Here is a 23,406-nt window from a genome sequence, read left to right as displayed (position 1 = left end):
TGGATAGATGACGCCACGAATAATTCGATAAAATTCATTCTTTCCACCTAAACCTGGATCAAGGAAGCATCTCACTAATCATCCACATCATGCCCAAATCAAGTACGTAACAGCGACAGCTCGCCTTTTCGGCATAACATTTGCATTGTCCGTAAACTTTGTGTTCGACTCATAATTGGCTACCCGGTGTTGGGAGATATCACATTCCACTATCATCTCCCGAAGCACTCCAATTGAAAGAATCAAATATTCAGGCCCCTCCATCATACATGAACATCTCCACGCATCCGCTCTGCTCCTCACATCCGCAAGTTTTCTATTTCAATTCGACAATACTGCCGTATCATGACGCAAAAACACTGCCCTAAACACACAAAAAAAACAAAGTTACATCGGATGTGTTGATCCGGAACGAACGAATGAGCGAGAGAACGAGAAAGATGTTCCTCTCCTGGTCGGCGGCTTATTTTGACGCAAAATGTCATACATTTAGACCCATCGCTTCAGAACTCTAGATCGTACCACCCGACACTGTGTCGTTGCGTGGGGAAAGCGAGGTTCCAAGAATATTGACATTGCTAAGATTGACGTGAACATGTTGTTCTCGAACGATCCAACGGTTGCGTTACATCGTATGAAGCTGGCTTTTTGTGCTAGCAAAACTGCCCTCTCAGGGCAACCCGTACGACAGGCGGGAGTTTTTGACGCGGCGCTGTAAACGGCCCAAGGTAGTGGAAATGTATGCGGTTCGGCCGGAGTATGTGAGATGGTAGTATGATAATTACGATTTCACCATACGGCTCCCTTGTATCGCAAGAGAGACATTTGTGATCTCTGTTTTCTTTTAATCTTTGTTTCCAAATAAAAAAAGGTTTCTGACCTGCCATTCCTAAATAAACTGCTGCAGACCAAACAGCCAGACGGAAATCTCTTGCCGTACGTGATCTCAGTTACGTGCACGGTCCTGTGCGGTGCATTACTCACGCAAGCAAAACAGAACAGTCGAGCGTAGTAGTACGGTGCGTCGTGCGCTAGCAACGAAAGTTTCACTGATGTGTATAATTTCACTTCCCTTGGTTGCTACGATCTGCATAAATCCGTGTCCGTGGTCAATGTAGAGTCGGCCTTCTGAGGGACACTCTGTGCTCCACCTAAGCGTTGGTGCATCCGTGCTGTCGGTTCCGATTGCATTTTACCTTTGTTAAGTGCGTGAGTGCAGCGAGAAATGGTGCAAGGTGCATAATCAGAGTCATCGATAAAGAGAGCGGAAGAAGTGCGGAGACGGTGTGTACGCGTGTGTAACAACCTGGTGAATCATACACGGATCTTCATCGGTGTGTTCGTCTGTTGCGTACAACGCACTGAACTGCCAGTCGCAATTTTAGCGAATTCATTAACCGGTTCGGTGGCTGATGTAAAGCGACGAACCTTTTGCCTTATTACTACGAAGACGTCGGAAGCAGGAAGAGGCGGCAAGTGGTGCGTGGTGTATGCCACACAGCCGAATCTCGGTCTGTGCTTTTGCGTGGCAAACTCGTCGGCAGGTTGTTGACATACAAATTGCGCAAAAACTAGCGAAACGAAAAAGAGGCCCTAGCAACCAAGAAGCTGTACACGCTAATGGAATAGGGGCCAGGTGAAGAAACAAATCGTTTTATTCGATGTATGTGGTAGCCGAGGAGCTGGTCGTCTCAACTACACCACCGCTCGGCCGGCAAAAGTAATTATGCTCTCGACCAAGAAGCTTTTTACCGAGCACTTGCTAACCCTCGCCATCACGCTCAGCCTGCTACGGATCGATCCGGAAAACTATCTCGATCTGCAATGGGGCGGCCGGTTGGCCGGCGTTGGCGATGCCGGTGGCTGGCAGCTGGAACTGCTGGCGGCCCCACCCGACTACTCGAACCAGTCGTACGTCAATCGTAAGTTTCTGCCACCGATTATCGAGGATCTGTCCCGCTTTGAGCAGCCGTACATCGAGCAAAACTATCGTGGTGTGCAGACGTACCTGCTGAATGTGCTCGACTCGAATGACAGCGCCTCGACGGCGACTACGATGGCCGAAGAAAGGCCACCGTCACCGGTGCCCTCGGGCGGCGGGGTGGTCGGTGGAGGGAGCGTAGTCGTTCCGGCCGTGCACAATGCGACCGTGACCATGCTAACGAACTTCGATGTCGAGGCGGAGGACATTTTTCTGCGTACCGGTTTGTTCGAGGATTCGGCCTCGGTGCTGGAGCAGAATATGGCCGATCTGAACGACTACGATGCGATCCTGCTGGAGAACCCTACGGCCAAGTATGATCCCAGTGGCGCTATTGCGCCCGATTTCGAAAGTACCCTCGCGAGAGCTCGATCGTTGATGGCTACGGCCAGCAGTGATGCTAGCCAAAAGACTAGGGGTGTCGAGGAAGCAACGGCCACTACCAGTTCCACGGTAACACCAACGGCAGTCAAACATCGCGAGTCGAATATTCCGGCCGTCTCTGGGGCGAATAAAACGCACGTCGACGAAGACGACGACGACGATGAGGAGGAGGATAACAAGGACGATGTACGGAGGGAGATTGCGAAGCGGACAAGCACCCAGCAGAAGCACCTAGTGAGCACCGATGTGGACAGTGATGAAGTGCGTGTTAAAGAGGAAGTTGTCCCGGAAGAGCAAGAGCCGGCGGATATGAATGGCGGCTCGGTGCAGGATCTTACACAGGAGGTAATTTCTAAACAGGACAAACCGCCAAATGAACCTTCAAATTAAAAAATAATAGGCACCTATCTCTGCCCAAGGCGAAACGCACAACTAAAGTGGCACACAAAGAAAGTGATGATGCATCCGTGCTCTGTGTAGTAACAGAGGCCAAAATGGCGCGTGGGTGCGCTTTTTGCGTATAAATTATTACATGACGCGTCCTATATTCTCCCGCGTCAGTAAAGCCGGAGGTCGACGGATCTTCACGATCAACACATCCGATGAAAACACAAAGACGTTCGTTCCGAATAAGATTCGCTGACCTTTGGTGGCGCGCCGGCCGGCCAAGGAGAATGCCGTAGCGAGTGCAATATTTTCACGGCATATTCTTTCTCCCGTCACCCTTTTCGGTGGGGGTACGTTGTATGTTATTGGTATTGAGAGCGGTGTTTCTTTGTTTCGAGTATTTCGAATATACACCGAAAAAGACGTGCGGCCTCACGAGCGATACGAAAATAACGATGAGAATGTGGCCAACGGAGAATGTAAATGCACCTTATTTTTTTATGGGGGTTAATGCAAAAAAAAACACAACATCTCCACTTTGAAATGCGTTTCACTGGTCCATACATATACACACATGTGGCTATGTGCATCACAGGTACATGCAGTAGAGTATGTAAACAAATTTCTGGCGTTAATTTGCCGCTAGAGAGTGGAAACGTTACGATAAACAGACAGGAAACATCGGTTCATGTCCCACATTTTGTTTCGTGAAGGTACACCAGATGTTGTTGACTAAATCTGGAATGTGAGTTGACACGTCAGCTTGCACCAAAAAAGCAAGACATGTCTGCTATCATAAAAGAAGTTTGCGCCGGTTAAATTGCATATGGTTTCCGGCCTGTGCTCGATGATTAATTTATTTCATGTGTTCTCGTAAAGTTCATTGAACTTTTCCTACCTGGTGCACAACACTTAAATCCGGACAACTACTCACGGATATTGGCAACTTGTCCGGACAACTACTCACGGATATTGATTAATCTAGGATCATTTAACTACCGAACTATTGGTAAACGAATACTGAATACTACACAAATTATTGCAAATTTGGAAATCACCACGTTTCATTTCATTTAGATTCACCCATTTAAATTGCATTCTTACTTCAACTAAAATAACTGCACACCTATTGCAAATTGATTCACATAATATTGTATAGCTTAGAGAGGCTTTCAGTCTTCGACTTCTTATGCCTAATCTATGTGATCTCTATTTTATTTGGTAAAATGTAGCTAAGTTACAATTTTTCTAAACTGTCTTTTTAAAAAAATGCTTTTTTTTTATGAGCAGTTGAAAGAGATAGATGGCGCTGTAAGAAAGCTTTTCTGTTTGTTCTAAATGTACTAAAAAGCTCGAATATTGAACCGGTTGTTGAGGAACGAATCGGTAAACCATTTCACAGAAGATTTGTTAACTTGTTAATAACTTTTGATTCTTTCAATCGATTTGCACATGTGATCCTTCAAATGAAAGGTCGATTTAGCGCCAATAACTTTGTGTTTCTAATTTTTGAGGAAATTAATGTCTATTCGCCGCGGTGTGTGATAGAATGAACCGGTACCGGTAGATTACCCGTTTCATCAATCCTTGGCGGAACAACACCCGGCGCAGTCTAAGATCAATTTCTGTTTTTATGCTGCTAGGCATTTGATTTGAACATACAGTCTGTTCCCGAGTTACGCGGTTTTTGCGTTCCACAGAAATCCGCGTATCTCGAATTTCCGCGTATCTCGAATATTGCTTGACACATAGTTTATATTAGGAGTTAAGAGATCGAGCTATTGTGTACATGTATCATAGAATATTCAAAAATTTTCTTTGTCCATTAATATGAATGCAATGCAAGCGTATTCAAACTACATAAATTGCAACAAACGAAATTAAAAGCGTAAGTTATGCAAATGTGTAATTTACACATTTTTTCGTGTGGTTGTACATCTCAGGAATTTAAATCGATGTAATAAACCCAATCTACTGTCAAATTTTGAAAACCGCGTATCTCCGAATCCGCGTAAGTCGAGAACCGCGTAACTCGAGAACAGACTGTACTACTTAATTGTTCTACTAATTAATTATTTAAATCTTATCTAGATTCAGAAACTATCACTGTTTACGTGTTATTGTTTTTTGTTTTACTTTTGGACATCCGTAAACAAGATGTACAGTAGCGTTTGTTTTTAAAACGATACAATTTTCGATTCAATTCATATCGTGGCACAATAAACCTTAATCTTCCCTTGTTATCAGCTCGAAAGATAAGGTCCTATTTTGAAATTGAAATGCCTCTATGTTTCTTGTTCATCCGATCTTTTAAACTAATTTTGTCTGAAAACCCTTGCAAAAACTAACAGTAACAATCAAACCCTTTTTCTACTATTTTGTTTTGCTACTCTAGCTTTGTTTGGCTCGTTGGAGTTGTTTGCATTTTTAGAAAATTTGCATTCGTCGCATATTAGTAAAAAACAAACGAAAAGAATTTTCTCGAACCTATATTGAATTCCCCATACACCAGGAAGAAGTTTGTTAAATAATTTATCGCTGATGATGTGTAGATTCCAACGTTGAACGGTCGTTCCTCCGGGCGTTATCAAGCGTACCGTGCTTGTTATCATATGCTGGAGGAAGTTGCGTAGCGCAGTCGTAGCGATATGTTCCTAATCTAACCGAAATTGGCAATGTGACTGCACGAATGTACCGTTTTTCCCTTCGCCACGGGATCATCATGGGATCACCGTATGCCATGGGGTCTTGTTTTTCCGGGCCCTAGAGGCGCACCATTTGTATCATTATTGTTTCATGCGCGCCGCGAAAGAATACGACGACGTCTTTGGAGTCGCTTTATCTAAATTTGGCCGTTATCTTACCGTTGTGCGCCAGGGCGTTGAATAGCGCGCGCTCGCTGATAATGTCGTTATCAGCACCGTCGCTTCCAAAAGGGGATCCGAAGGTAAACTTAGCGTTCGAAGTCAAAGAATTTACCGTTCCGTACGTAGCGCGGCCGACGGTCGTCAGTAGTGCCGTGTGTGAGCGTGTTATTACACACGTTCGAGTGCACGCATTGTTTCTTTTATTTGGTTTCAATTTGTGTAAAAATTTTCCTCCCAACGAGAAAGCTAACGCCGATAAGTGTGCATGGTGGTACAACTAACGAGATGAAACACATTAAGCAGGTTATTGCCACGCATCACGAGTTATTGTCTTTTAACATTCTACCACCTACATCTTGCCGCCTAACAATCACCATGTTTTAAACGGTTTCACGATAGCCAAAGCTCTACGGTACAGCCAGTTTAATTGAACCATTTTGCTGTCGTTAAAATTTGTTGTGCGATTGTTCTAGGAAATGGATCTGATCGAGGTGCTCTGGAAGCAGGACGTGGATCTTGGCTTTACGCTCAACAATGCGGCCCTCGGCGGTGCCCCCGATGCCACCGGAACATCGACTTCCGACGCCAGTATCAAGTGCGACAGCGAGGACGACCTGGAGAAGCTGAAAGTTCTGCTCGAGATCAAAAATGATAAGGTATAATCGTATCTGAGATCCTGCATTGCGGTTCGCTTCGATTGGTGTTTCATGGTGTGTTGTTGTTGTTGTTCTCTTTCATGACTGCAGAACACGGACGAAAAGCAAACCGAATCCGCGGAGGATGACAGTAATCTACCTGATCCATGGGCCGGTCTGTCCTATACCATCGATACGGAAACAGGTAAGTGTGATGGGAAGGGGGGGATATATTCGTACTATAGTATAGGAAGTATAGGTACCCAGGGAGTACTCGCACGGTTGTTTCCTTACGTCTACCATAATCGCCTTGATTAAGTTCATTATCAAGTTATTCGTACCCAGATTGATGTCTCTCATCACAATCGAAAGGGGGTCCCTATGTTTGTCAATCGTCTTTTGTGTTGAAGCACAAGAAGAAGAATTGAATCATGTTTGCCAACGGCCGGCAGTGAAATGTATCCTCCCTTCTTTCCAACCTGTTCGCCGCGGCTGTAAGCGGCCAGTTGGGGCCAAGGATCAGCAGGGTATCGACGAGGCGTTGGATTAAATATTTAGAAACCCACTCACCTTTCCCACCGAACAAACAACGGAACGTGACACGTTGGGGTGGTATGCAAGTGGTTGGTCGGCGGGGTGTCATGTTTGGTATGTACACTTTAGTGGTCAACAGTTAGTCTCAGTAAAGAAATATCATTCGTTTGAGGATTTTTTATTTGATTAGTGTTGCACTACGACTATCTGCTTCAATATTTAACCGACTTATTTTTGATAACACTTTTTCGGTACGACCTTCCATCGTGAATAGGATGGAACTGTAACAAAAACGTTCTATAGAACATAAAAATCTCTATATTATGTCAGAAATCACGGCGCTCAGTTACATGGGCCAAATCTAACGGAATCGTTTGGAAGTAGTGAAACGATTGACAAGTTTGCCTAGTAGAGCCTTATCAGTATATACAATCATGTGCAATTAGAAATAGGAAAGATTTCTTAATTTTTTGAACCCGCGTAATTCCCGTCGCGTACTTGAATTGTCAGCACTTTTCATTTGGGTTGGTTTCAAACTCATGTCGCCCCAGAGCGTGCCATCGGTGGCCATCGGTCATCACAACCGATAGAGTCACTGAGCTTCAAATAATTTTTTTTATTATCAAATTTGTGAATCCTGTTGTGTTGTGAGTCGATGATTTTACCTTTCGAATCATAATTTCAACTGGCCAATAGCCACTTTTTGTAAAATCGTGCAAACCATTCCAAAACAAGATATGGTTTCGTTTTTCTTTCATCTTTTGGTGTGATTTTTTTAAAACATACGAGACGAGTATTGAACATAAAATAATGTTAAGAAAGATGATCACAAGAGAACCGATAGTTTTTGCTTCAATTTCACTTCTTGCTATATCAAACAACAGCAAAGAAACACAAAAGGAAAACCTTCTACATGATAAGCAAAAAGACAGCTGGCAGTGGTTCTGTACTTTGTTACGATGTTTTGTACTTTTTGAGGAGCAAACATGTAGAAAACACCGGTTGGTTGCTGTAAAGAATATTAAAATTAGATACAATATTGAAAGTCCATGGTAAAATAACGAAGAACTCCATTCGGATAACATTTGCTACATAATTACTTTCCACGAAGAATGAATATAAACTTTTATATGTTTTGTGGTCACTGCATTACAGGATTCTGCGAGTTTTTGTTCTTCAATAAGATATAACCTATAATTTTTCTTTATCGTAATTTGCAGTAGTTGTTCAGTCAAGCTTGCATTCCGCGAATAACGAAACCCATATTTGCGCTTATTTGAGCCTATTGATATGCGATACCGACAATGTTTTGAGCCGTTCGTAAAATATAGGCAAGCAGAAAAGTTTGCCCAACTGGTCATGTATTCCACTCCGGGCCTCACGATACCTTCGTTCTCGGGCTTTGGTACCCAGCGGTTTTCCAATTCCCAGCGCGAAACCAACGCTGCCGCCGCCGCCACAGCGGCATAATATTTTCTTTCTCCCCATTTGCGCCATTGTGGGGGACAGCATAGTGTATAGCTTGGCATTATTTGATGCCGCACCGCGCTCCTGCTCATTACGTCTTGTGTGTGTATGTATTTCGGATGAGGCATGGGGTCGCGAAGCGGGTCGGAAGGGGACGGGAGAGGTACACGGGTTCTCGAATAAAGGGATCGTTGATTGCCGCTGAATTGTGTACACCCATCGTCGCCCGCCTGTCAAAAGCGGCAGCCATATTAAGCGGCCACGGCAGGGTGTCGCGCGTTTCGCCGCTACACACACGCACGCCACGCACACAGGCTCTGGTATGTGTGTGTGTATGCGCGTGTGTGTACGGCGTAATAGCGCTGCACAGTCCTTCTGGCCTATGGTCCGGCGTTTCGGAGTATATATGGAGCAGCCACGCGGTGAAAGAGATACATAAATCGGCTTTCCATTATTTTTTTCCCTCCGGTGGAAACTGCAAGTTCACTTCAGGTTCATTTTTCATCCCTTGCTCCCTAGTGTCCGCGTCGGGCAACTGACGGGTTCGCCTGGACTGGGGCAGGGTTGCGAGCCGCCGGCCGTATTCGCTTCGTTGCCCACCACGACCACTACGGAAACGACGACGACGACGATCCAAACCGTCGCCTACCATGTGGTGCGTGGTTGGCCGGGGCTGGCTCACTTTTTTTTTGTTACCCTCGAATGCATTGTAGCTACGCATGTATGCATGAGCCATATGGATGGATAAGTTGTGGGTGGTTTGGACTATCAAACTGTTCGCAAAAGAAAAATAAGGATACGGCAAGATAGGATTTGTACTTTTGATTAGTGACAGTTCACGTATACTCCATAAAGTGTACAAGAAACCGTCAGGTATGACGTTCATGGACATTATCCTGTCCACTAAGGATACAAATTTCATACAGAACTTTAAAAACTAAGAAAACAAAAGCAGTTGTGTAGCTTTCATTTCCTTTTATTGATTCGTATTTGCTTTCGAAAAGATTTTATTTAGTTTTTTAAATTTTTAACAATTTAAAATTAACAAAAATTGAAGGTCAAAACTATGCACATGGATTTCATCTCCTTGTTTTGGTTCGTGTTTATTTTCGTATAAGATATCTAAAGTTGAAGCCATTCATCCATAAATATTCACTCGAATTTTGTTTTGAATGTTGGCTTCTGAAACCATGTGTATCATATGTGATCTTGGTTTTGTTGGCCACAACTTCTTCAGGTATAAACCTAGCAAGCATAGCCAATGGAATTTGTAAGTTTCTACATACTTCGTCGTGGTTTTATCTTTTCAATGCTGCGAATTATGTTTGGAAAATCTTCTATCTGTTAATGAAGCAATTATGGTTTACGGAAGCGTATCAAAATATTCATTTATGCTCCTTCATTTCCAGATTTTGAATGAAATATGAAATTAACATACATATTCGATTTTTTATACCATTTGAGTTGAACTGCCAACAGTGAGTGGTTGATGATACAATAATATTATTATTTTTATTCAGAAACTTTCAAAACATATGTTCTGTAACATTAAAAGAAAGTAGTGCTGTGAAAATTGCACACGATAGAGTTGTACTACTGTGTCCAAAAAGTAAGGTGACATTGGATGTTGAATTTTGCGCGCCAAAAATAGCCCCTTGTTTTTATTTTTCGTATGTCACTATGCATGTTTTTGACAGCTGTGCCACGTTTCAAGTCAAAATATCAACCCGGCTAAGAGCAGCAATTTTTTTAATTTGGTGCTACCTGTGTAATCCTCGTTGGGTAAAGATGTCTAGCACGAGCAACTTTGTTGAGCAGCGCTCGTGTATCAAATTCTGTTTGAGAAAGCCTTAAATGCACTGTACCACTTGTACACTTGTTTTTTTGACATTGTTTTGTCACCGAATGCTTTTACCAACATTCTCAACGTCTCTGCAGCGGTAATGTCGTTTCTCAAACAGAATTTCATACACGAGCGCTGCTCAACAAAGTTGCTCGTGCTAGACATCTTTACCCAACGAGGATTACACAGGTAGCACCAAATTAAAAAAATTGCTGCTCTTCTTCTTCTTCTTTCGATATGCGAGTCGGGGTATATCCTCCTACGCTAAGTCGAACAATTTGTTCCCTTACACGTAATCAGAGGCGTACCAACTCTGTCCGAACTCCTATGAAGGGGCTCGTCCTTTAGGACCGGCTATAATAGCCATATGTCCGGCCACGGGAGGGATAATTCCTTCCGTTGTCAGGACACAAGAACTCGTGGTCCGCTTGATTGTCTCAAACGGCACGAGATGTGCGGCAGCTAGGATTTGTCTGACCTGAGCTCCAGCTCGGCGTCACCACGCGGTCGTGCCGTAACCTTACTTTTCCGCTAACCCTTTCAGGAAACTTATGCACTGCTAACATCCGCTCTGATGCACTACCGAACTAGAACTGATTGCTGCTCTTAGCCGGGTTGATATTTTGACTTGAAACTTGGCACAGCTGTCAAAATCATGCATAGTGACATACGAAAAATAAAAACAAGGGGCTATTTTTGGCGCGCAAAATTTAACATCCAATGTCACCTTACTTTTTGGACACAGTAGTATAAATGTGTTGATTTTTACTGGTGTTGTTTCATGCAACAAAACCAAAACGTTTTACACATCGATTTACAATGTATATGCTTCTACTAACTTATCAATGTAGCCCCGGCCGTGAGGCTACGAACACGCGTGGCTGTATGTTTGGTGTACGTGCGCAAAGTACGGCCCAGGGGAGAAAAAAACGACGGAGAAAAGGCGAGCAAATGGGCGGCAGAGAGGGAAAAGAAAATAGCATGCGAGTATTATTAAATGTATCATCTCTGGGTATTATCTGGGCACCGCGGTAATCGCGGACGGAGGCGGAAATGGAGCAAGCGAAGGAAAATAAAAATCAAGAAAAAACCAAAACGACGACGGTTGGCCACGGGCGGCAGGGGCGGATGGCAGGTGGGAGAAGTGGGCGAAGCTTGGCTTTGTTTCGCGGTATCATCAATCAGGAAAAGGACGACGCCAAACGTGAGTCGTAGGGAGCAGGACGCAGGGAGGGTGAAAAATGGAGAATCGCGGATCGTACACCAACCGCCATCGTTGGTTCGCTGGTCGCGCTGAGTTTCGTTAAGGATTTCGTCCGTTTTGTGTGTGAGTGTGTTTGTGTCGAACGCAATCGAATCGCAACCGGGATATCCATTTTTCAAAGCACCGAGCAATGGCTCTTCCCACATCCCAAGTAAAGCGAGGCATTGCTGCGGGGTGGAGAAGGGAGAGGGTGTGTAGTTAATATAAATGAACACAGAACGCGTCAATGTTTGCTGTTGTGACGTGCGGTTGGTGGTTTTGCCTTTGCGAACGGTAGCAAATGGCCCTGGTTTTCCCTTTGCTCCTTTTCCGGCTTTTCCAGTGCTTTTACCCAAGCGACATGATTTTCTCTTCCATGGCAAGTAGATGTGTGTTACGGACTGCTTGTAGCTCCTGATGAAAAAAAACGTTATCTGTAAAAATGTGCTTTCGGAAGACTAGGAAGCAGATGCCCATTCTTGTAAATTGTCTTTGGGTCTCAGATTAGGCTTCAAGAAAGAAATAAAAGGAATACATAAATAATTCGAGATCCTTCCGAGAGTCACTTCCGAAGGTCCATTGATACTGCTTTGTGAAAAACTCTCAGGGGGGAACTGGGAAAAACATCCTGCTCTACTTTTCAAATGACGAAGTAGATGAATTATTCAAGTGCAAAATAATCCCGCAAAAGAAGTTTTATTCGTTTATCGTTGGTTCGTGGAAGGGAACCATTTGGAACTTCTTGTTTTTCGAACAACACCATAAAATGTATCACAAACAAAGGTTAGATGCAACGATTAGCTTAACATCTCGCACTTTATTGGACACTTTTTCTTTGACGCCATGTTATAGGCAATTGAGATCAATTTATCGTTGATTGATGGGAACGAAATTTTTAATTGAATCAACCATAAATGCGGGCGAACACGAATGCTACTATGTTCTGTAAGTAAACCCGACATTTGCAGCATTTTTTGTATTTCGATAATGCAAACAATTCAAAAGAAACTGAAATGCGATTACTGCTAATCATGCAGAGTATATGTACAATTAAGAGCACTATTAACAAATGACAAGATACAATAGGGAAGGATTAAAGGATAAAAATAAAATTTACCAGAAATATTTTCGTTTTGAAACCATCAGGATGATATGCATATCCTAAACAATATTAAATTAGATGCATTTGATAAGCTATAGCATAAATATTAAGGTGGCATCATAAAGGTTAAACACTAAAGTAGAAACATGAGACAAATGGTTTTCGACATATTTCATATTTCGTTAGCATCTTGCTTGCATAACTTGAACGTGCTTTCTATACAGCCTTGTGCTAATATGATTTAAAAACGCATCAATTTCAATACAGATGCCACAACTGTCCAATATAATGTTGTAGAATAACGAGTAAAAGTCAATTACATCCAGGACAGGAATGGCAATGAAAATTGGCGAACGGAAGAAAAATGGCGACGCAATAGCGGAGGAAGGATCGCATACTCAAGAAGAGGAAAGGGAAAAAGGAAAGCTGTCCCTTTATTGCGCATGACGGCACCGTAGGACGGGACTTGGTTTCACCACACACGCCGAAAGGCTATAAAGGCGGTTCTTGTGCGGATACCGATGCGTTGAGGGACCCCTCCTTTTGTGACAAACACATATGCGAACGAATTGTGTGTTTTCGGCTCCACAGATGAGTAAATAGCAAAGTATTATTCTATATGTGCTATTTTTATATAGTATCGACCAATGGATTAATCCAATATGTTTGCGGTGGTGCAATGGTTTTTAAAGTTTATGAACAATCTTAACTATTTACAATAAGAACTACAGATATAGATTTTAACAACTCGAAGCAGATAAAAATATTTTTAATGTTCGTCAATGTTTAAAGGATAAAACACGATAGATGAAACACACGCTATCAATTTAGAAATACAATGTGATTGATTAAACAAATAGTCCAAATAACAGTATTAATGCTTCAAACAACCATACTACATCGTTGATGAAAATTCAAATCATCTGTTCGATCTTTTAAAAGTCAATTATACCTTTTTCCTAAAGCCATCTTGTTGCTTTCATTTCGGTAGCAAAAATCAAACATACGTGGATAGATCGATGCAATTAAACACAATTAGCAACCTCTATAAACTTAATCCCATTTCGTGTGATGCACTTGCAACTCGGTGGCCTAGAATAAGGTGGCAGTTCCGAGTGCATGCGTACCGACGTCTTGCTCGCCCGGGCAATGATATTTCTAATTAATCCCTTCATCACCGCAGAGGTCAGTTTCGAGGAAAGTTTAAGTTTCAATATGACCGACACTTTTTTCACCTGCGTCACGATTGTGCAGCAGAAAAGTTTGATGATCTGCGACTTTGGCGAGCCAAACCTTCGCGGAGCGGCGGTCTAGGGTGTGTTTGTGTTGCCATTGGCCGGTGTGGGGTTAAATTTATGCTCCTCATCATCATAACCTCGAGCATAGTTCACCCGGTTTCAAATTCGTCTTCGATCGATTCGATAAACACCTTGCTTATTAGCGGTAGGTTTGAAATCTTTGCTATTTATTCCATCTTTCTTTTGTTTTATGTATGCTGATCTAGAGCAGCTAGTACAAGTCTTGCAATGCAATGATTTGAAATGTAATACAAGAGATTCAGAGGCTTCAATTTGTGTTCTTTTAGCTAATAATCTATGTGACTCTTGGATCGAATCATAATAATTTACTTATTCGTTCGAATTTACTCGTTGCTTGTACATTAATACTAAATTTTTCATCTTTTTTGTGAAATGGAAATTGAAAGTTTAATTTGAAATTTATTACAAATGGACATTTGTCCATCCACCAAGGACTACACTTTAATGGAAAAATTGATGGCGAGTTAGTTCTTTCGTTCCAAGGTGCGAAGACATTAACTTTATTTCGTTCTAAGTGTTTATTTATTCCAGTTCTTTAGTTTATTTCTTAAAAAGTGTCTTTGTGCTTTTACGTTACGAATACTTTTGTCAATTCTTTCAAAACAATTTGATTTTACTTGACCGTAGAAAGGTTTGCCCAATCTTTACATAAACAAATACAATTCCAATTGAGCTCACAAAATCTTTTAAATTGAAACGCGAATTACTTGTATTCGTTATGTTCAGTACCTTTCCAAACCTTTTCTCTTTACTCTCACAAATTTCGAACTATGATTTATATCGATACTTTCAAAAGTGATAATCCATGGGTTTGCGCGGTCAATAAATATTTATTTTGTTTTCTTAACCGAATTTGGTTGTAATTTGCATACATTGTAAGTATCAAACATTGTGCTTTACTCTTCAACTGTAGAGTTTAATCTGAAATTGAAATATGAAATGAAAAACCTACACCACAGGCTTGTTCCAAACCTGATAAAGTTCAAACTAATACGTGTTTTAAAGCAGTTCGCTTCGGTTAAGGAAGATGTCATGCGTCCTTTCGGCTGTTGGCCATAATTTCGACCGCATTGTCGCCCGCCCGAATTCAACAATTCCACCAAGGGTGGTGCCGAAGGTGACAAAGAAACTTAAAACTCATTTCAGAACCCTGCGGACGTGCGTACGGTTTCGTTGATTGCCCGGTGTGCCCGGTTTTCCATCTTCCATTCTCGAGAGGGAAAAGCAGATCAAGACTTCATTAGTGTCCTACCGCTGGCACTTTTGTGTACGAACTCGCTTCGCCGCATCGGTATGATTATGGGACGATTCGTTACGGAACCCCCAGTTCGCTCGCCCTCCCTCTCTCTCTCTCTTTCCACGTACAGCACCGCGTTTAGGGGATAAAAAATTCAAATCGAACCACACAACGGCAACAGAATGTTCCCCGTGGATTTTTTCCCATTATAAATTATTACGAGATGATACGTTCCGCGGCCCGGTCGGAGTTGGTTTCGGGTTTGAACGCCTGGGTTTGGGGGCTTGGGAGCGCGGGAACGCACGTCGTACGTGTGTGTCCTTTCCGGGGGGAAACCATTCGTCGTTCGTTCGCTCGTTCCGAACGACGGTTCCTTTACGGATTGTGCGCCCTGTGGAATCGCGCTGCCCTTAGAACGTCGCAGTAGAATAGAACGTACGAAAAGAAAACCTCAAATAAAACAAACCTCTTAAAAGCTCTCCTTTTTCTGACTCTACTGCGGGTGTGTGTATTTGTGTACGTTTGTGTGCCCCAGAACACGCCGCGGATCAGCGAATCGCACCGCGGCTCAAAGAACGAACGAGCAGGAAAATTGCTCACCCGGCGAAACGAAATAAAACAGCCATTAACACACATACAAACCCACACACACATACGCGGGCGAGCACAAATACATGCATCAAAGGTGGCGTCGGCGCGAAAATGGAAGCGAAACATGACGCCCGAGAAGAGCAAGCCACGCCTTCTCCGTCGATAGTGCGCCATCTCTTATGCGCGCGTGTGTGTGTGTGCGTGTGTATGCTCTGGACAAATATGGCTAGCACGACGATGTATTATGGTGGTCGCCCTCCCCCCGCGGTGGACCTCTTTTATTTACCATTCACATATGATTAATGTTACAAAGCGCGAGAGCGAATCGAAAGCCATCTTATGGTGAACCCAGCCATTCCCTTTTTCGCGCGGGGGGAAGGATCGGGGGAAAGAGGAAATGGGGGTCCTCTACGGTGGCATGTGTGTATGTAGATCACCGGGCAGGAGGAACCGGGTCGATCCGGGTGGGTGGCTGTGTGGAGCCAACCGTCTTCAGTGATCCCAAGAATGTTGCCCATTTTTGCGTGGCGCTTTTTATCGTTAACTTTGAGAAATAAACTCTACACCATTGGAGATGGTGGTGTGCGTATGTAAAAAGAGCCGCACTGGAGACACTTACGACGATACGCTTTAAGTCTTCACGCGGGGTTTCCTTTCCGTGGGGAGCTGATTGTGGAGGAAATTATGATATTGCCATATACAAACTAAGCGCACAAATACCCACACACACACACACACACACCAGCACCAATACACGAACCGAGGGACGAGCGAAACATACGAACTGCCTGCCAGGGATACACATCTCATGGGCACATGGGGTGTGTGTGTGTATGCGTGTATGTGTGTTTTGTTAGCAAAGGAAAAGGTAGCGGCAGGTTTTTCTTTGCTCAAAAATTATTTATATTTTTTCCTCCTGCCTTGTTGTGTGTGCTGCTCCTTTTCCTACACACTGCCATAATCGCCACTATCGTTCGCTCGTCGTCGTCGTCGTTAGTGTCGTCGGGCCGCCTCTCTCATTGTGTGCGAGACAAACTCTCGTGGCCGGGCCCGGGGTCATCTTTGTGCAGAACGTTTTTCCTCGAGTCATTATTACATGGTGATTTATATTGTGTGGTTTGTTGTTCGGCTTGTGCTGTGAACCTTCCGGAGCCCTTCTGAAACCGAAGCCCTGCGGAACCAGAGTTTTGTGGGTCTCCCGTTCTGGGTCGCGTTTTCGTGTTCGCCTCTTCGAGAGTGCTAAGAAAAACGGCCAATTTTTGGCGTTTAAAATAGTTTTTCGCACGTGAAAAGTTTCTGTGCAACCGGCCGATGCCATAAATGATGGGAAGATGTGCGTTGTGCAATTCTGGTTCCGGTGTCCTGGCGTTCCAGGCCCGTCCTGAGTGTGGTGCAAAACCGTTGGTTCGTCCGTGTGGCGAGTGAATTTGCTCATCTTTTAATCGCTCTTTGATCGATACCAAATACTTCCTTCAGACAGGTTTGCGAAGCGAAATTGGAAGATGCTAAAATGTTCTCGAAAAGTACAGAATGAAAAGTGCGTGTCCACAAGATGTTTGTTACAATGGTTTCAAAATAGTCGCCATCTTTAACAGTTTCGTCAAAAACGCTTAGATTGCGTTAAACAGAGTGTGTGAGTGTATCCTATGCTTTGTGCTGCCTGAAAAGTCTTGAAAAGTGTGTCCAACATTGTCCGGAAAATGCTTACAAAAAGCGGCGCCATATGAAACTGATGCGCTTAACCGGTAGTGATGTAATCAACGTAAATCAAGTTTCCTCAAGCCATTAAATTTCCTCTCGATCGCTTGAAATGTGAACGCCTAGTCAGTCCAAGTTTGAATTTTAATCAGAAGTGATCAACAGGAAGTAAAAGGAAGGAAAGCATAACATATTGTGTGAAGGTGTGTTTGCATTGCTTTGTGGTTTTTTGTGTAGATAATAGAGCAATACGCAATCAGCAAGCGGTGTTTACAAATTGGGAAGATCGCCAAGTTCTGAGCACCTGTTGTTCTAAAGTTTCTTGCTCTTAAAGGTATGTTACATTGCAATTTTATTACAGAAATAGTTGGTATAAAGTCACTGATAACTTTGGTCAAACTTGCTACCTGTTTGGTTGACTTAAATCAATTTTTCATTAGTACAAAATTGAGCCAAAAATCGTTTAAATTTTACACTTTTTCCACAAAATATATGTGCAACAAATGTTTTTATCTTTGAAAGTTGCTGATTTCATCAATATAATCATTTAAGTTGGAAAATTAAAGTTGATTGAGGCTTTTATTTCGTGTCAAGACAAGAAGCATTTGCCCTTTTAAATGGAAATCAATGATAAGTAAACTAATTTGTTTTACAGTACACGAAAAAGTTAATTTTTGAAGATGAATAAAGCGATTTCTCTGGCTACATGCAAGTACCTGATTGCGCAAAGTCTTATTCTCTTGGATTCTGCAAACTCGAGTTCGTTTATAACAAATATTGTATCAAAAACAAACCTTATTTTGAGTAGTTCCTACAGGTTCTTATGTTTGCTTCTTTTTTACATTTTTACATAACATTTTCTTTCACAAATTTCCACTACCTTTCTATAATTGTAACTGAGGTTTCATATTAGCCAAAATTAAGAAATAAAATATGAACAATGGATTTCCATTTTTACCGTTTTTTAAGTTCCTAAAGCAAATGTTGATACCAACAACGTGAAAGGTAGAAATGTTGTATTGAAAACACGCTCTTGCAAAAATCCTCTATGTAAAAGCTCAAAATGGTATATCTTAATATAATTACTATGACATATTGCGTCGGTAATATCATACATTTGTTATCAAACTCGTGTGTGATTTAACGCGCGTTTTCCAGTTTCCATTTTTCTCAATAGCTAGTATCATTTTGGATGATGTTGATTTGTATTCTCTTGTGCACATAGTTGAATTACACACATTTTACCATTTTATTCTCAAATGCCCACAACGAAATTCGAACTCAACTTCGTTGTGTATTTCCACCCAATATTACCCGCACAATACTTATTGAGTTTCATTGGCATCTGTTAGCTCAAAAAGTACTATCTCGGCCACTAAACTGTACTTTTTGTTCAAGTAATATGATCGTCTGGATGAATTAATAGTTTTGCTTATTTATTGATGGCAATAATAATATTCATGCTTGAATTGAATTGTTTATCATGCTTTGTCTTTTTTGTATAATCAAACATTATATCTAGGGGTATCACATATGGGAAAAAAGGTAAAAACCCCTGAAGCAGTTTCAATAGAAACCATTTATGTTAAAAATTCAAATGGCTACCATCCTGTCGGGTTCGGGCACGTTTCGGGCCCTGTTATGTCCCGACTTGTGTGTGCCTGGATGAACATGGGACAGGATTTGCTGCTGCTGGTCGGTTTCATCGGCGGCAGCTGGAGAGCGAAGCCAGCGATCTTGAAGCCATTTTTCCGCACCTAGCGCTGATTGCTGCAACATCTCTATTCCCTCGGGGAAAATGGAGGCATTATTTATGACAATAAAAATGGAATCTCGAACGAAAAGGAAATCCAACCCCAGCGAGGAGGCAGAGCAACGCTGCTGCTCATGTGGAGCGCACGGACGATTGGTCGTTTCATTAATTATGTTTTCCGTCCGGCGCGACCGGGCTTCTCTCTTTCTCATTCATTCTCGATATTAAAAATATAATAGAAATAATTTCAACCAGTGGGAAAAAAGAAGGATCCTTTTATCCCGATCCACCGACCGACGCTTCCCCTCTCGTCGAGCGCGCACCCCCCGGGGTCTCGCATGGCTTGGCCTGGCCCGGATCATTAATCAACTTTTCCTTATTCAAATCCCACACGAAGATTGCCGTAGTTTTATTGAACTGTCGTGGCGGAGGTATTAGAACCATTAGTCATATTTTTCTGACAGTGGCGGCCTCTGCTGGTGCTCGAAGGTAGGATCGGATAATGTATTTTTTTAAGGCTTTTATCTCTTCCTAGATTTTCGCAAAAAAATGTTTCAAAATTTACGTTAATTTTTTTCGGATTTTTCGGATATCTGCCGAACGACAAAAAAAAACAGTTCAATCTTCTATCGATACAAACTGTATCAAAGTAGAAATATTGGATGCAAATTTATGTAATTTCATTTTTCAAATTATATAGATCGCATTATTGTTGATGTTTACTTTTTTACTGTTCATCTAAATGATCAACATTAACATATGAAAAGAAATCAGTCAATTACAAACGGTTTTAAATAATATATAATATTTTTAGACCATGAAATTAATACAGGAATAAAGCAGAAAAGTAAAAATGTACTTAATCATTAGCATTTGTGAAAACAGATATATTTTTCGATACGCACAGTTGAAATCGATTCCGTCTATTCTCTGTTGAGAAAAAGTTTTTTTTCTTTGTTCTAAATTCTAAGGAAATTGTTCTTAACTAAAAATCCAACCTCGCTCTTAAAAGAACGTTCTTCACAGTGTAATAAAGCTGCTTGGACGCATATTTTCTCTACCTCCCCGTGGGCCGTCGGCAAAAGTTGTGGCGAAAACCGATCATAGCCAATAATCGGCCGGCCGATGCGGTGCTCTTAATGCCGTTCATTATGCGCCCTCGACTTCAGACGAGTGTTGCCGGAGTTTTACTTTCGTTTAACCACTCCAATCAACCGAACACGATAAAACTACCCGCCCCGCGCCACCTTCCCGAAGCGTGGGGCCACTTGGTGGAAATGAAACTGAAATCTAATGAAAAGATTACCAAAATTGATCGCTGCCCAATTCTCCAATTTCGCCGTTTGAATAATGTGTAACCGACGCAGCAGCAGTTGCTGCTGGTGTTGGTTTGAACGCCCGCCCGGTGGATGGGTAAAACGGAGGAAAACCCGAGAAGCACAGAACTGTGTCTCCGGCCCGCGTGTGTGCTTCTGTTTTGGGGTTTGTTTTTTAAAGTATGCGAACCACTTCCAAGGCTGGAAGCGTAGGAATCGCGGTTGAGCAGAAGTAGGAAGAAACTATTTAATTGCCGGTAGTGCCGAAGCATTTCAGAGCCACAATCGAAGTGGCACGGAATTGCACAAACGCCCAACGAACGCAGAAGAAGAGCCAAACACCCATAACACGACACGACGCGCCGTTTCGTGACGCAAAACAATGTAATCAGGGTGTGTAGTGAGGAAAATTAAAAGATGAAAATTGGAACGAGGGGGGGGGGGGGGGGGGGGAAACGGCAAACACACGCGGACATTCGGTCAGAGACGGGCCTCAAAGGAAGCTCAAAGTCAAATAACAATAATCTTAAAAGGACGCAGACTGAGGCGAAACAAACCAACAAGGGGAGGAGGATGAGGAGGAAGAGAACGAGCTCGAGGTTCGATGAGCTGAAAGGTGGAAAGAGTTGTCCATAAAAAAAACGACTAATTTAAACACATTTTGGTATGTTTTGAAGTTGAAGGTTATTTTTCGTGATTGATTTCTATGTAAAGCGGCGTAGAAGCCGGACTGGTTTGTACATAGGATCGAACACTGAATGTGTTTGCGTGTGTAGGGTTAGATTTTGGATCAACTTTTCAAGCACCACCAAAACCACCATGCCTCACGATCGCACGATCGCAGGATCGTTCATTTATGGCGCGGATTCGGGAGCAAAAGACGACTTTGAGACGAACCAAACGAAGAAGCACGAAACGAGAGAGAAACGACGCAAACGAGAGGAAAATTAGGGGAAGCTTTGAGAAAAACGGGCTTATGTACAATTACCGGCGGGGTTTCGCGGGCGCTGCGATGCGAGGCACGCCATCGTGAAACCGATTTCGGGCCCGAACCGAGGGTGCCTCTTCTAGAATCGATTGGAATAGAGCTACGTTCTGCCGGTGCTGGTGCTGCTGCTGGCCACCAATATATCTCGTCGAACGCGCCGTCGAAGCGAAGAGGAAAAAGAAGCGTCTCTCGGCGCGATGGTTGGCGGCTGTCGATGCGGCTAATTGGAAAATATAGATTTTCGGTGCTTATGTTTTCGACGTCTGTGCGTCGGCTGCCATTGTTTTCGACCTCTGGTCCGATCCCGGGTCTGGGCCGAGCGCTAAAGCAATCAAATGGCGGCTTTTGGGATGAAATTATAAGGTTTAGTGTAAATCGAAATTGTTCGAAGGTTTTCTTTCTTTTTTTTCTAAAAGTGTTTGATATGGTTTGAGTTGGTGGTTAAGCCATTTTGTTTGTCGATTGTTTTTTTTTTGTCTTTTTCAAGCAGTTAGCTCGAAATACGTCTAGAGTTTGCAATAATAGGGTTGATGAAGGAAAATGATCATTTATCAATTTTCTGTTCAATATTCCAAATTGAATTCCTTGTTCGACATTACAACGATTCCTGGCGAAAGGGATGCCGTATTGGTACTTACATTAACGTATTTTTCATTATAGTTTATCTTGTTAAGAAATTCTATCCGGTTTATAACTTTTTGAAACTCTGTGCTCTGATCCACAAATCAACTGTGTTTGTTGTAATTGTTATTGATCAATCCATACTTTAACTCTGCAAAATCTATTATTCTCTAATTGAGTGTTTGCTATAATCTGTGACGAAAATTGAGCCTTTTTTCACATTTTGTTCACCAACCGCGTGACGTTATGTTCATACGGCGCTATTTCCACCTCAAACTCTATTACTTCAATAGGCATGGAGTTGCTTCAATTCGTTTCTCATCATTATTTTCTAGTAAAGAAAAACGTTAAAACAAGTGCCTTTCATGTTTTTTGTTTATTCACATTAAGGAAGGTCCGGTTTTTTCCAAAGCTAAAGTTTGGATTACATTTTTAAATGTTTTTTCAACTCAGATCTTGATGGAATCGCTTTTGGCACGATCGAAATCGTTATCGAATCTGTTTTAATGATTTATTTGAGGATGTGAAGAAGCCCGATTTATCCTGTTTTAAACCATTCTCAAGTCTCTATGTGAATTGCAAAATGTCATAAAAGAAAAACGCATCTCTTTTCATGGATCGGAAAAGAGATATAAAAAAATGTTTATATTTTAAACTTCCCAGCCTTAAAAAAAGGATCTAACAATTAGTGTTGTATTCAAATATCCGCGGTGAATCAACAGCCCTAAACACGATGAGATAACATTCCTTTTTGTCATCAGATATTCTTCATTGGACAGGAAATAGCAAACAAGGACGAATGCTTGCAATTCCGATTTGGTCTGATGAACCAGGCCGCGACGCAGCATTCCACCCAGATTCCTTCTTGACAAATATCGCTTTCAAGATGAGAAAAAACGCCTTTCAGCTCGTCGTCGACGATTCACAGATGCTTCAGTATCAGACAATCGCTGGGAATTGGGTTGGAAGAAAAGAGGAAATTTGACGAAGCGAGTGCTCTCAACTCCACTCTCTGCCAAACGGCCGAAAAGCGTAGCAAATTGGAGGCCCCAAAATATATATTCTCCTGCGGCGGCGTAGGGCGACGTCTTGTGATAAACTTGCGGGAATGATGGGTCCACAGTGATCTAGGAACACGACACGAGATGGACATGGCGGACCGCAGAAAGGGTATTAGAGGGTGGATGGTAAGAAACCATCGCTGCAACAAAGGGAAAGAGGGAAGACGGCATCAAATACGCCCGGGCTCTCAGGCGCGCGGTCAAGTTGAAAGACGAAATGCCGCCGACAGAACCGTCCGAATCTCCGGCGATCTCCGACGAAAGTAACCACAGCCTCTGCCCCCTCGTGGTGTGGCCTCCTGCCCTCCGCACCACCGAACGGCCGGCGTGTTCCGATCGATCTTTCGATCGATCGACAAATTGTTCGAGTAAGTCAAGA

General features: G+C 42.6%; 1 protein-coding gene across 1 annotated transcript in view; it reads left to right on the top strand.

Annotated features, from left to right (window-relative positions):
• Positions 1-1,292: 1,292 nt before the first annotated feature.
• Positions 1,293-23,406, top strand: part of LOC131266536 (segmentation protein cap'n'collar) — a 42,555-nt gene continuing 20,441 nt past the window's right edge. Inside the window, exons 1-3 of the mRNA XM_058269099.1 lie at positions 1,293-2,710; positions 6,093-6,275; positions 6,366-6,459. Of these exons, the coding sequence (XP_058125082.1) occupies positions 1,727-2,710; positions 6,093-6,275; positions 6,366-6,459 (1,261 nt within the window). The 5' untranslated portion in view covers positions 1,293-1,726. The remainder of the gene's footprint in view (positions 2,711-6,092; positions 6,276-6,365; positions 6,460-23,406) is intronic.

The sequence above is a fragment of the Anopheles coustani genome, chromosome 2, assembly GCF_943734705.1.
Source record: "Anopheles coustani chromosome 2, idAnoCousDA_361_x.2, whole genome shotgun sequence".
NCBI lineage: Eukaryota > Metazoa > Arthropoda > Insecta > Diptera > Culicidae > Anopheles > Anopheles coustani.
Note: the sequence above shows the minus strand (reverse complement) of the source record. Positions and strands in the feature narration are given on the sequence as shown.